The sequence below is a fragment of the Trachurus trachurus genome (assembly GCF_905171665.1).
Source record: "Trachurus trachurus genome assembly, chromosome: 5".
In the NCBI taxonomy this organism is placed as follows: Eukaryota; Metazoa; Chordata; class Actinopteri; order Carangiformes; family Carangidae; genus Trachurus; species Trachurus trachurus.
In genome coordinates this window covers 36,034,848-36,050,395 of record NC_139896.1, presented here as the reverse complement: position 1 = coordinate 36,050,395, position 15,548 = coordinate 36,034,848, and the positions used below count along the sequence as shown (strand labels likewise).

The window sequence follows — 15,548 nt, the reverse complement described above, 5'->3', positions numbered from 1 at the left end:
GTGTCTTATATGATAGTGGATTGAGGAGATTCTTTACTTTTTGAGTTACACACAGGTTGACAATTATAATACTGCATTTTTTTACCCAATGAAAAAGTAGATTTTTACTGTGACTCTGTGTTGTTTGTTCTTGCTGTGAATAAACTTGGAAAAAGTAAAAACTCAAATTAAACATTTTCTCAATCTCTGAAGTGACTGTTGCACGCCAAAAGCTTTGGGGCATTGTTGTCTTTATAACATGAATGGCTCATGATTTTCAAATATATGAAGATTCAATTTGAACAAATTATGTTGATTGCTGAAAAGTAATTTCCCACAAGAATGCACCAATCCACAATAATGCACACACTCATTTAACACTCACAAACACTATTTGTGTGTGCCCACAACATCCATGCTGTCAGACAGAGCAGCAGGGCTCATCCACTCCAGGAAAACATTTCTGAACAAATGATGTGTTAAGCTAATAGGCTTGGTGGAGGTGTCTCCTCCTAGGAGATATAAAACAGCATGTTAAAAAAGAATACTGGTGTTAACCTTGATTTTCAGAAATTAAATTTACCATGACCAGTGGTATCATCGTGGCTTAGTCGAAGCCAGCCCATGTTTTCCCTTTTTTAGCCTTAGTTTGTTGTGAAACTGACTAAAAAATGATACATTTGTGACACACGCAGTGCTGCATTGTTATATGAAAAGGGGAGGGTTTGCAACAAATTTCAAACACTATTTCTGTGTAAAATGGCCATAACCTTACTGTATAATACAAAAGGGTTTTGAACATGTGACCCCTCAGGGTATATTGGAACACCTACACAGTGATTCACTATCAGAAACTGTACTGTAGCTATAGCTGAGCCAGGGCTAGCTGTTAGCGTGCTAACTTCAGTGGAAGAAAAGTCTTCCTAAAGTGGCTGTGTGCTATTAAAGATACTCTACCCCAGGGGTTTTCAAAGTGTGAGAGAGTGAGCCCCCCTTAATGAAAAATAAACAGCTGTGCGCAAAGGGCCCTGACCAAGCGTCAGTTTATGACGCGTCAGGAGTGAGTGTGTTGCTCCCTGACACATCAGTCGAGCATAATCGCAGCCTGTGTGTAGATCGTGTTTTATCATATCGCAGTATTGCAAACTATAAGCTACTGCAAAAACATGAATCATTTAGCCCTATATGCAAGTGACATGTAACTCATCTTTTGTTTGAATGTTTTCAGTTTTTCTTTTTTCTTTTTCTCATGTCGCGCCCCCCCTCAAACTCTCTGGCGCCCCCCAAGGGAGGCGCGCCTCACAGTTTGAAAACCCCTACTCTACCCACTTGATTACACTTTAATGCTTGGGCACTTGGTGTGTGCGTTCATGTGCTTAGTGTTGTGCGAAAATGTGTTCTCTAACAACCAAAAGTGGAGTACACTTGATTTACACTTTACCCACACTTATGGTAAGACTGCACCAGATCAGTATTTGGCCATGAAAGTCTGCTGTCATCGGGAGCCAAACCAAATACATTTCAATCAAATAAATTGGACTTTCTATTTCATGATTATGATGTTTAAATCTCATATTGTTGTCTTTATGGCTAATTTTGACCTTTTATCAAATAATTCTTTTTTTTCTCTCTATGACTTGAATATTTTTCATCAAGCTCTGTTTAATCCTGTGTTGTTGTTTTGTAGCCTACTTGCTGAGTTGGGACTTCACATTAATGATGTGAATCTTGCGCAAAGGTATACTTTTGCTGTATGAGAATGAAAATATCTATAGACTTCCCCATGTACTGTAACCACTTGTGCATGCAGAGCTGTTCAGCTCTGTTGACAAGAAGATGCCTGACCCTCAAACACGCCACATACGTCATTTAGCAAATCCTCACTCTAACATTCTAACATTCAATAGATTTTGCAAACTATGAAAATTATATTTTCGCGTTTGGAGGAGACCTGTTGGAGTTGCGCTCCAGTGTGAAAATGGCACTCATACACAAGGCTACACTTGACAATGCCTGCTTGGCCACTTAATACATGCTTGCACACTATAGGCTAAGTGTTAGAATTAGCTCCTTACAGCGGAGGAGGGAAAAAAAATTCAAGAACATTTTTTTAAAGCAGAAGTAAGCGATCCGGTCGTTTTGGCTAACTTTTTCTCAGCCGATGAGTTAGCAGTCCTGTTCTGCTGCTGTCAGAACCTACTTTAATAAGGGAAAACTGACTCTGTTATATCAAGATAACAGAATAAAAATTTGTTATCATGAGAAAACCGGCAGTAAAAAAAAAAAAACACAGTAGGCTACATGGCAGTTCTCAGCTTCTGTAGTTTACGGGGTTATAGCTCAGAAAATACTTTTTCTTAAACATGTAATTTCTTTCCACTGCTGGAGACAGTTCATGGTGTGTTTGAGGCTGGGCTCAAGTTTCCTATTCACTGGTAGCATTGTTAAATGTAACATAACTTACAAATAGCCCCTGAAGCTAGCAAACCCTATTAAAAAAAAAAAAAACCTAATCCTAATGCTGTGCAGGCCTATCCTCCCAGCAAACATTTTGACGTCTATTTCACGTCTAATTAACGTCGGTCAGGCAGGTTGATTCGACGTCGATCTGAGGTGCTCAAATGAAAGTTTTTCTGACGTCGGTGTTATGACCGACGTCATTTCGACGGCTAATAGACGGCATCATTTTACGTTGTTTCAACGTCGTTTAGACGACTTATCAACGTCTCACAGAGCAGGCTACTTCATGACGTCTATCTCACGTCTAATTAACGTCGATCTAACAGGTTGATTCTACGTCTATTTGAGGTGCTTAAATGAAAGTTTTCCTGACGTCGGTGCCATGACCGACGTCTTTTCGACGGCTATTAGACGGCATAATTTTTACATCAACATTTCAACTTTTGTCGTTTCGAATTGCAATATAGCTTACATTTCAACCTTTTTTTCTACACATGTAATGTATTGCATTTCAAAAGGTGTCTATAACTGGCATTATCATATCTAGAAATTCTATGAAAAGCACAGATCTTGTGCTGCATATCCTATGTGTAATTCTCAATGCTCTAATCTACACATACTTGAACAAACTTCTCAATTTTAGCAAAAAAAAAAATCTCAAGCTGCATTGACTTCAAAAAGTCAAAGACATCAGATCACATCAGCATTTTTGGAAAAGTGAACCTGACGGAAACTTTGATAGCAAATAAACCTGAAGGTTTAAAATATCCTTGTGATGTTCACCTAGGCTATACTGTAAAATACAAGTGGTGCATGGACTAATAGGTAGAATAATAAAAGGAAAGCATTCAGGACAAGATCTATTCAACTGGTTGTATTGAAAACATATAAACAAGTAAAACAAATATATTTATTAGAGAACAATTTTTTTTTTGTAAAGTCAGGTCATAGCCAAGGAGGCTTAACAGTCAGCGACGAGGATCTGCTCCTTCCCCCCGCTTCTGGCTGGCGCATGCTTTAGATGATTCATCATTGCATTCTCTATTTCCACATCTGTGGCCTTAATGCTCCATCTTTTCACAGCAGCTGGAGAGAGGACACAAGAAGAAAAAAAATTATAGAGCACCTATTCAGATGTAAAATGCACTTTATAAATTACAGTAAGACTTTGTCCTGGGATTTGAAAGAGTAATGACATAACCACTTCTTAGACCCACACAGTAGCCTGAATCTTCTGATGGTTCCTTATAAAGCCTATAGGCATTAGTTACAAGTCATTGATTTAACCAGCATTAGGACTCTGGAGCTAAGGGACACATGGAGCAGGTTTGAGGATGGAATCCTTAAGAGTTCCTCTTTAACCATCCTGTTGTCCACCTGGGTCAAGGAAGGAAGTACAAAGGGAAAATGTAGATCATTCATGATGATCCCTGTTGTGCCCAGTAGGGGTCGCACCGCCTGTGTGTATTTGTGGATGTTTGGGTTCAGTTGTTTATGCCTGCTAGGCTAAAAGTAAGTCTGCCACTCCATGCTCTCGGAGCTACAATAAGAACATGAGCAGGAGTGTCTTGAAGGTCCTGCTTTCTGTGACAAGAGGAAACTTCTCACAGAACTGAAGGAAGCTAAAAACTGCAACAGGGCTGTTTGACTACTACTCTTACCCAACATTGTAATATTGCAACAATGATAAAAAAAAAAAAGTTATTTCAAAAAGTCTAGGGAATATCTTGCACAGTAATATACATGTTCTAGAGAATGTAGTAAAAAATATGGAGGGTATTTTAAGTACTTCAATCTGACATATTGATTGACAGATTAGATCACTAAATCCAAGTAATGTTGCAGGACCGAAAATTGTTTGACTTATTATTTTTGCAACAGTGGGTCTTCCAGGGTTAGAATCACATTTCCAGAGTAATCTGCCAACACTGTGGCTGCTGATGAAATGGTAACAGGAGATAGCCGAGCTCAGGAGAAGTTCAGGCCCACAGCCGTCCAGTAACCTCCCCCTCACAGCCAGCTGCATGTTGCCTCTCTGATTTGTGTGACAATGGAAGACCAATTGCCCACTTAATGCAGACAAAAGGTTGATGGGTTTATAATGCTAATTCAGCTGCTTACTATTTACTAGTACATGACACCACACATCACACATCCTAACACACATAAAATCCTGTTTAGTAGATAAACACATGAGCATCAGCAACATCCCTAATGATAAGGCTAATTCCCTGACCTAAGACATAAGGCATGCACTGAATACCTGCACAGCTGCAAACATCTTCCAAAATTATTTAAATCGCCTGAAATTAAAATTAAAAGAGGAATCTTTAAATGGAGATTCACAACGATTACATTGTGATCCAATATTTGACAGGAGGTATTACTAGCCTTCATTTCTGAATAAAACAGTGGCCAGCGCATAGGCCTGTTATCATTTCACATCACAAATCAAATCAAATGATGATTATGACCAGAGGTGCTTTAAGTGCTGCCTCTGGCGGTCAGTGGACATTCAGATGACATCAGAATGACTTTTGGCGATGAGAATTTGTGAGGGTCATACCCTGTATTTCAGTGAATGGGTGGAGTTACAGCAAAACATGGACACTCCCATGAGAAAGAGGGGGGCCACTCCTGCGGCTGGGATTTGAAGGGAAAACATAGGGAAAACCTAGGCCATTCATCTGACTTTCAGCCTGGAGGGGAACTTTTGAACCGCTACTACTGTAGGCCCTGTGTATAACAAGAGCAATGATGGTAAAATCTTCACAATCATTCAAGCCCCCATCACCCTTAGTGTGTGTATCTTACCTGGTATGCGTCTCTTTATCACAGCAATACACCTGTAAAGTGAGATATTGAAAAGATAGTTATCAATACAGGCCTATGGGAGAGACAGAGACACAAAAATATAGTCCTGTTTCAGGTAGAGATAGCTAAATATGACATCATCAAGCTCAGTAACGTTAGTGTGTCATGATCTTAAAATGTTTGTCATACTGTTAGGTCAGGTAGCCATGCATGTTGCTTATGATAAAAAATATAATGCAGTGATACACTTTTCACAGCAGCAAACTTTTCTTTTTCTAAGAGGTTACTCTGTTTCCTTGGTATGAATTTGAATTTAAAATGTACATTTTGTGAACATATACTCGGTTTAACATCGATGCTACACTCGATGTATCAGGGTAGGCCTTGCTATTTCGCCTGCTAGCTTACTGTTAGCTGCCGCTCGGTTACGAATAACATGCAGCAGATATCTGTAACATTACACGATGCAGCAACAAAATCAGAACTTTAACATGTAACTCATGAACGTATAATGTCTTACCAAGCACATTTTCATTTTAAATTACACTATTTTTCGAAGCTCACCTTTCACACGCGTCTGTGTCTTCTCCTCGCCGACTCAAAACTTCTTCTGCCGCCGCCGCCGCACCGCAGCTGAAACCAGGTGCGTTCACTACGCGAGGAAAATAGTTCCTTGATGGATGCTAGAATAACAAACATTTAAGCCCACCCCGCCAATACACTTGATGGTACTACATTGTTTTCTCCCATTCACAAACATATTTCCATCATTTTGAATAGTTTTTAACAACGTAAACCGATGCCGTCTAAACGCCGTTGAAATGACGTCGTCATCCGCCGGTCATCTCACCCCTCAGATAGACGTCATATCAACCCGCCTGCCCAACGTTAATCAGAGGTTGAATCTACGTCCTGACATGACTGGACGTTGACTGGATGTCTTCATCTCCACACAGCACTAGACAGCAGTAGATAGAGGAAATCATTCTTGGCAGTGTTTTTTTTAGTTAAATATGTGTTATGTGAGATCGTATCCCCCCTAATGTTATCATGTCGAAAAAAAGTCTAAATAAAGTCACGTCGTGACGCAACGTCTGATGGACGTCGTCATCTGGACGCGGATTGAGAAAATGTTTGCTGGCAGTATTTAACCAATTAATCCGATCTAAAATGACTCATTATGTATGTCATATTTACTCAGATGTTATTTTATCATGTTGAAAAACTGTCGAATTAAGGTCACGACGTGACGCGACGTAGATTGGACGTCTCCATCTCGACCCAGGTCGAGGAAATGTTTGCTGGGCTATAGACACACACACACGCACGCACGCACGCGCGCACACACATATTTATCTAATCACAATTGATTTAACTGCAAGATTTAATGCATTTTTAATTTACCTTTTTTTGTGTCTTTTTGTGAAAGAACGCTCGTTCTCGTCATCCTACAGTACAACAAATGACACAGATACGTGATCTCATGAGCTCTCACTCTCTCCCTTTACCTCTCTCTCTCTCTCTCTCTCTCTCTCTCTCTCTCTCTCTCTCTCTCTCTCTCTCTCTCTCTCTCTCTCACACATCTCACCACTTTAATCTCTGGCTGCAGCTCAGTCAGGATCCTTCTGTGTGCTCCCTCCACCTGCTTCTAATCTCTGCAGCGCCCTAAAACATCAACTTTTGCCTCCGCTAATCAGTTTTTATTTGGCTCACTGGCGCCGTTTGTTTCTGCGTTTACAACCATGAGCCCAGAGAGCGCGCACAGAGGGCTGGCACAGCAGCATCAAGGTGAGGATTTCACTTTTATTAGAAATATTGTCAACAAAGTTATTGTTTTCTGATGTCATAGCAAATCCTGCTCATTCTGTGTATTTGTTTGTGACTGGTGTCTGTACCTTAGTATTAAGTTGTAGCCTATAAGTAATAACATTTAAGTTAACACACGATTTTTAAAGTTATGGGCTGCCATTCGACCTCATAATTAGAAGAAGATAAAATATATAAGTTGCCTCAAACAGGCTAAGGTAACATTATATTGGACAGGCATTCTTGATTCCTTTGCAGATCACACTGTCTTACAGTGTTAGTCACATAACCTTGGGTCTTTGCATGAAATGTTGCAACATAATTAGTACAGTGTGTGTAATAATATAACAGCAATTATCCACAGTCCCTACTTAATGAGAATGATATGAGCCATATTACTGTGACAGTAAAAGCAGTATTTCCCAAACCACAGGGGGAAAAACTATTGTTCACTAAATTGCTTCTTTGTTGTTCATGACCAACAAAAACGTTTTCATCATCAAGTGCTGGATGTTCTACTGCTAAAATGACTCAATTTGGTGAAAACAGACACTTATAGGCTCTTATGTGCTGTGAACAACGTACGTTCACAGTCAAAAGTTTGTTTCTCAAACAACAGAGCTGAAAATTATTCTCTTTTAACCCAGATAGGAATAAATAAATCCATGTGTGCCTCACATGCACATGCAAAACAGATTCAAAGTGTGTTTTAATTATTTTGGGGACAGTCTGTAACAGCTGGCTGTTAATATGATATTGCCCTAAAAATGTCTGGCCTCCATTTCACTTTCTGGCATTCGTCCCTTGAAAAAAAATAGAAGAAACATCTGTTGTTGTTTTAATTGGACAGAATGCCAGATTTAATTTGTTATCTGAGTGATAATCTGCAGTGGAAACTATTAGTGAATTGATGGTGGAGTAGATGGATATTAAAATCAATTCAAGTCAAAAAACAAAAAACAAAAAAAATCCTTTTTTCTCCTCAGATTTGAAGATTTGCTACTTTTTGCTTGGTTTTATAGATTTGAAACTAAACACCAAGGGTTTTTAGTGATGGTGAAAGAATTTAAAGACACCGTTTTAGGCTCTGTGAAATTATAATGGACATTTTTACTCCATTTGAATATTCATAATCTGCAGATGAATTGCTAGTCAGAGTAGCCTGACAAGCCAGACTATATCATTAATCACTGTATACGACCGGTAGACCTCGGCTCAATCCAGGGGGCGGGATGAAGGCTGTCTTTCAAACTGCCTCTGCACCAATAGGGTAGCGCTACGACTAATCAGAGCAAAGAGCAGGATGACGTTAGCCTGACAAGCCAATTAAAATGTATGTCGTCATGGCGTTAAGCCGCCCAACGACTCTCTAAACAGATAGAGCGCTGTGATTGGTGAACACAATCGGTGTTCGAGACTCAAAAAGTTCCTATGGCTCGTTTCTAGACCCACCTACGGAGCAAATAGATTTGCTGCCGCTAGGGGGCAGCTAGATGTCTAGGCTAGTCAGAGTTCTTTGGTTGAAATAAAAAGAATATGTGAGTCACTGAGTTTCAATGGAAAAATTATGAAAGTTAAAAAAAAAAGCTTGATCAAAGGGTTGTTAATGAAATAAAGTAATTTCACTATGATTGTCTTCTCTCTGTTTGTCTCTTTATAGCAGGTCTCTGGTGCTGAACCAACCCACAACTCAGTACAGGATGTGTTGACGTCTGTCGTCGCTCCAGCTCTTCTCTCCTGAAATGAATGTCTCTTCACAGGGCTCCACCTCAGACTCATCCAGACTGTTCCTCAACACCAGCATGCCACTTAACAGCACTGGGAATTACACCACCAACGACCAGTTTACTGAAGTCAACCTGTTTGACATCCTGGGTCCAAAACGATCTCCCTTCTTTCTCCCGGTGACCAGTGTTTACCTTCTCATCTTCCTCACCGGCTTGTCTGGAAATCTTCTCACATGTGCGGTGATAGCAAAGCACAAGAAGATGCGTAACCCCACCAACCTCTACCTGGTGAGCCTCGCCGTGTCCGACCTCCTCGTGCTTTTGTTCGGGATGCCCTTGGAGATTTACGACCTGTGGCAGAACTACCCGTTCCCCTTCGGCGAGGGCGGCTGCTACTTCAAGACCTTCCTCTTCGAGACGGTCTGCTTCGCCTCCATCCTCAACGTGACGGCTCTGAGCGTGGAGAGGTACATAGCTGTGGTGCATCCGCTCAAAACGCGCTACCTGTCGACGAACCAGCACGCCAAGCAGGTCATCACCGTGGTGTGGGTGGTATCCATGATCTGTGCCATCCCCAACACCTCGCTTCACGGCATCTTCTACCTGCCAGAGCAAATGGAGGAGTCGGCCATATGCACTGTGCTGAAGCCCCTGTGGATCTACAACATGGTCATGCAGATCACCACCGTGTGCTTCTATTTTGTACCCATGATGGTGATTAGCATGCTGTACCTGGTGATGGGTCTTCACCTGGGCAGAGAGACACGGCAGCCCAGCAAGAACCTGGGAAAGAACTGCAGCAGCAACACTCGCAGGAAGATCAGTTTGGAGAGTGGGCGCAGGAAACAGGTGACCAAGATGCTCGGTGAGTTTTTTTTTCTCTCCTGCTATACAGAAAACGTGCATTGCCATGACAGGCTGCAAGGATGTGAAAGCAGATCCCATTTAATCTGTGGCATCAATGCGAAGACATGTTTCCAAAGAGGCAAACACCGAGCATGTAATGACAGAGGATTGTCCATTCTTTGGATAATTTGTATTCTGTAGGGACTTACCATTATTTCTCATCTTCTAAGCTCTGCAACTTTATGAGATTTGATACAATGTTAGCACAGTTCTTACAGTCCACCACACAGTAAAAACCATTTTATAGATAATTGATTTGTTGCTCTAAAGTAATAGATCAATCATCTGATAATGCTTCCTGCAACAGGGAACAAAAATAGCTGGTACTGAATTGAATTCTGCTTTGATCCATCATGAAGGTCGTGTTTAGTCAAGCGGCTACGCACATCAAGTGATGGAATCCACCACCCGCACAATATCATAAAGTAATCCCTCATACATTCAAGGATTTCTGCCTGTGCTTGCCTCTCTGGCTTGAAGTGAGCCGTAGGAAAAAAAGATGAGGCCAGGTATTTCTTCATCAAACAGTGCAAACAGTACTGGGTTGTTTGATTTTGTTTACATGCTGCTCTCACTCCCACACACTGGACAGCCTTGATGAAGCTGATTTGAAGGTCGGTTTGATAGATAATGCACTACCTCAGCGTTAGTGATCATTTTATATTGTAGAACAATTCTTCCACCTGGATTAACAGACATTTTGTCCTCTTGACTTGGCCCTCCACTTCCATTCAACCTATAAAGTTAATGACATGCCGACCATGGCCCTGCTCTGCTCTGATGGGGAATTAACATGCGGCCCACAGAGATTTGATCACAAGTGGTTGATTCTAAGAGCGTCTGTCCACACATGGTGCTAGAATGAGTCTCCACACGTCTTGAGTGACCACTTGTGATGGGATCTCATTTCACCGATTTATATGCAAACAAACACATGTGTTGTTGTTTAAAGCCGGTCTGACGATGACAGATGGAGAGTCATGTTGTGTGCGAGAAAGGAGGATGAGGAGAGAGAGGGGGTGGGTTAGATAATTATTTCAGTCATTATTGCATTGAGCACAGCTGAACAGAGAAATAATGTGTTATCCTTTTGAAATATCAAAATATATTTTCCGTTTCCTATGAAACTGTGGCAGAGAGGGGTAAGCTGAGTTGAGTTGAGGTGGCCCTGGACCACAGACTGTAAATAACACTGGACATGAGCTGCATGATGATGATGACCCATAGCGACCACTTTACTTTTACCATGTTTGGAGCTGAGACTTAAATCCTTGCTGGTTTGTTGCAGGCATATGCTCACCTACCTGTCACTCAAAGTGGCCACGCCTGCAACTTTGAACCCTAATAAAATGTAAAAGTGGAGTTGTATAAATTAAATTCACCCTCACAGTACACAGTTAGTCCTCCTGAAGGATGAGATCTGCCATGGAGACCAAAGCAGTTTTTGTACCAGGCTTATTTAATTCTGATGAAAATTTTAAAATTTTACAATTTTTTAAATGAGAGTCTGGGGATTAACTCGTAGTTTCAATCACATACTAATTGCAATTAGAGGAAGAACAGTTATTTATACTTTTGGGTTGGCTTCATGTCTCAGCCACAGAGCTTGCCACTTTCCCAGGATGCATTTGGGTTCACACTGCTAAAAGAAATGTAGACACGTGCAGCCCAGACCACCTGTAGTCAGTGATCACATCTCTAATGTGTTCACCTCATCTGACCTCAGAGCTCTCCGCTTGTGATATGATCACGCAAGATGAATGCTAATACCAGGTCTGAGCTGGGCCTAGGTTACCAGTCATTCAGATGGTGTTGTGTGTGTGTGTGATGACTGTGAATCCAGGATTCCTTCTTCTTCTCTCCAGTATCTCCTAACATTGGCCTTTCTGATAAATGCTCTACTGTGTTTGCAGATATAGTCATGACTGTATTTGTCTTTCACCCAGTAGGCAGTGGGCTTTTTAGAGCTTGATTTGCTGTAAACAGATGGCTGCTTTATCTTGAAGGCAGTTAGAGTGAAAAAAAGACCCAAAACAATATGTTGAAATGACTTGAAAATTCTGTATGGGGGTATGGGGAGCTAAGGTTGGGTGATAATTTACCCAAATTCAAATTCAAGCTTGCAAAAAAAATAAAAAATAAATCTAGAATATGTGATGCATGCTGGATTTATAGAGCAGACTTGGACTTGGGGGTGAATATTTCACTCAGTGTAAACATTACATAGCTTCAATGAGATGGAGTTGGAACAAGATGATAGAGAATATAAATGTGGAAAAAAGTTGTTTTTTCCAACCTTTCAGTAATACTTAAGGGGGCAAAATGAAAAAAAAGAAAAAACATTATTCACAGGGATTAGACTGGCAAATCTCACCAACTCTCTTGATGCTGCTCGTCCTCCTTTACTCAGCAGTGTAGCATTTAGAAATAGTTATGATTGAAATAAGTGAAAAATACTTTTTACACCTGCAGGATTTTGTGTTCAGATTTATATTTTAGGACCAAGGTGGAAATCAATGCAGATGATATTACCCAGTGTTTTATGATGCTTAAGAATTGCACAGCTTTCCAGTTTAATGTGGTGTTTGGGGATGGTAGAGGGGGATAGGTATATTGTACGATTTTTTTTTTTTTTTTTTTTTAGATTTAGAGAAGATTAGATTTAGAGTAAATTGTGATAGTATGCAAATTTCCTGAGCAAGACTGGTTATTACATGGAAATGGCACACTGCTTCCTTTTCAAGATTCTGAAGACATTTTCTTTGAAAACATCATCATTAAGTGACATGAGTTAGTTTTTAGATTTTAGTGTGAGATGATTAATTGGGCAGGAAAACAAAACAAAGGTTCCACATATTTTTGATGTGGTCGTATGTGAGATCTAAGGTCAGATGTAAACAGACTCAAGATGCACCAACGATGCTTTTGAGAGGTGAGGTGATTCTGGTGGTCTGCCACATTCTAATTAGTGACATGTGTAGATCAAATATGTTCAACTACAAACAAGAATGGGGGAAAAGATCATTCAGCACACTGTGGCAACAGCTCCCACAATTTTAATTAAATTTAAGCTTGAGAGGATCGTCAACAGGGTCTGCAGTCTCAGAGCAGGCAACGTGACATACTGTACAGGTGATAGTCATCTTCCTGACTGAAGCTCAGATTGTCCAGGGGAAAGTCCACTACAGCTAGACACTATCAGACTTCAAGCTCATACAAAGGCTGCATACATTAAGTACATGTCTTCAGAAAGCCGGTCGGATATAATTAATGAGTCAAATAAGCTCTTAAAAAAAACTATTGAAGCCCATTGAGAAGGAGCACAGTCACCTGTGTGTGAAATATTGCTAATTTATGAAAAGGAGCCATTACCACAGCATGAGGACTTTTCATTCTCCCTTGTTACTTACAGGTCTAATTAGTGCTACTAGAGTTTCATAATGGAATGAAATAATGAAATATATTACCATTTCAAATGACTAAAACCTAATATCATTGTAGAGCTGATTGGCTCAGCCCTCTCCTTGCCTCTTTCTCCAACGAACCCACTGACACAAGGCATGTGTTTATTTGCATATAGTACAGTACAGTAGATCTGATCACAAGTGGTCACAGGAGAAATGCCAGATGTGAAGTGACGATCTGTCCACCTGAGACACGTGTAAATACCAGGTCTGAGAAGGCCCTAAATTTGTCAAGGGGCCCTTAGACTGCTTTAGTGCAGTACTTGAATAAATGTCCTTTCATCCACTGGTCTATGTACAAATCCTTCGTAGGGGCTGGTGTTATGAGCATGTTTCACCTTGTCTTTCCATTTAAACAGCTTTTCTGATGACATCTCCTTTGATCTTCCTAGTGAATGGAAACATGTAATCAACAATATCTTATAAATAACATGGGAGAGAGCAGTAAGAACGGCCCTGTATTAACTATGGTACCTGTTTTAACAGCCTGCTTTCTCTCTGGTCTGATCCTCTAGCGGTTGTGGTGGCTGTGTTCGGAGTCTGCTGGGCGCCCTTCCACATCGAGCGGCTCCTGTGGAGTTCCATCAGCCAGTGGACCGACTTGATGCACAATATTTATCAGTATGTCCACATCCTGTCGGGCGTCCTCTTCTACCTCAGCTCTGCGGTTAATCCCATCATTTACAGCCTGCTCTCCACACGGTTCAGGGAGTCTTTCCGAGAACTTGTGTGTTCCCATACGGAGGACAACAGCTCGGTCAGAGACTCACCTCCCTTCCCTAAAATCTTACTGCATCCCTCTGCTTCAGGTTCCAGAGTCCAGGCTAAGGCCAATGACTCTAATGCTTTCATCCCTTTGCTGTCTCCTGCTATTACACTCACCATGGACACTGCAGTTCTCACATGTGCATGTAAAGAGACGACCCGCAAGACCTCTGTGTTCTAATGAGATTTGATAAGGGAGAGCTCACAAGCAGCTGAACTTCAGAGGAGTACTCTAATGTTTTGTCAAATAAGCTGATTTACTTTCTTGCTGAGGGTTAGAAGAGAAGATAGATACCACTCTCATATTTGTCCAATCAGCACCCAGGCTGGAGCCAGCAATTTACAGATGCATAACGACTGGAAATACAGGGGAAACAGCTGGCAAGGTAATTAATATCTGCACATCTCACAAGTTCAATTTGTGTAAAACCCAAGAAACTCAAGAATGTAAATACATTTTAAAAGTAGAGTTGGTACATTGTTTTTTAGTCTTGAACAGAGTCTGGTTTAGTCTTTCTACTAAGCTAAGTGAGGTCATGTTTACTTTACAGATGTGACAGTGGTTTTCATCTAACTCACCAAGAAAGTGCTCAAGTGAACTATTCCTTTAAAGCTGTAACATGTCATTATAGCGCCTGTACATATACTTTGAGCTGACTTGGTTTCTTTGTTACTATGGACAACAGTGCCTGTACACCCCACCCGCTGTCTTATACCATAAGTGCTGTTTTGCGTTATAGAGTGAACCCAGTGAGACAATCAAATGTAATCTGATTGATACAAAAAGATGTCAAACTTGATTATTCATCGGGGGGAAAAGAGATGTGTTGCTGGGCAGGGAAAACAGGTTTTGTTTCTAGTGTTTTGTTGAAACTGGTAATGCTGAGCTGCGAGCTTTTCACTAATCTTGTTTTGCCTCTTGTTGAATATCCAGGCATCATGTACATGATGTGATTGATTGGTAAGCTGTTGTTCACTGTGATTGCAGATATGAAAAAGTGATTATGGCTCTTGTGCAACGCCTAATTTAAAAGCTATACAAATAAATGTCTAAGATATCCACTTATATTTTTTTTTACTTCTGTTAAAATCTGGTTACTTCTGATGTTGTGTCACTCATTGTGCTGATTGCGTTGTGTGATTACTGCTTTTATAAGGCTTTGTAAACCTCATGTTACAGCTTACTTAAAATAACAACATTCAAAGGTAAAGAATCAACACATGGTATAATTTGCATGTTGGTGGAGTTGTTCCAGTCTGGCTTTTACAATACTGACCCAAGAGATCATTTGTTTTTTGTTCCTTCCCACAATTTATCAGAACAAGATTTATTCTGTGGGCTGTGATAACGTTTGATTGTATTGTTGAATGTCAGTGTCAGTATTTCACCCAAAGAGGGATAAAGCAAATTTATTTTCTTGGCATCCATTCACATGCCCCTCGATTCCACTTGTCGCAACTGATGCTTCAAGAGTGAGCAACATTTTCAATTTCTGTTCCATTCCCATCACATCCCCAGAAGATCAACCTATTATTAAAAAAAAGGTAAAACATCAGCCTTTACCCTCAGGAGGGTTATTTCTGTACACTTGAGTCTGTCATTATCCTGCAGCAGTCGGGGGCAGTG

General features: G+C 40.6%; 1 protein-coding gene and 1 long non-coding RNA gene across 2 annotated transcripts; one reads left to right on the top strand and one right to left on the bottom strand.

Annotated features, from left to right (window-relative positions):
• Window positions 1-3,335: 3,335 nt before the first annotated feature.
• On the bottom strand, window positions 3,336-6,110 carry LOC310986732. Its single transcript, XR_014595421.1, has 3 exons — window positions 5,818-6,110; window positions 5,254-5,285; window positions 3,336-3,525 (listed from the first exon to the last, which is right to left on the bottom strand). It is a non-coding gene; the product is annotated as an uncharacterized lncRNA (long non-coding RNA).
• Window positions 6,111-8,801: 2,691 nt separating this feature from the next.
• Window positions 8,802-14,102, top strand: nmur3 (neuromedin U receptor 3; the record flags this gene model as incomplete). The annotated part of the gene is made up of 2 exons (XM_083971174.1): window positions 8,802-9,651; window positions 13,672-14,102. 2 exons carry the CDS (start codon window positions 8,802-8,804, stop codon window positions 14,100-14,102), a joined length of 1,281 nt encoding a protein of 426 aa, XP_083827300.1.
• Between the last annotated feature and the right edge of the window lie 1,446 nt (window positions 14,103-15,548).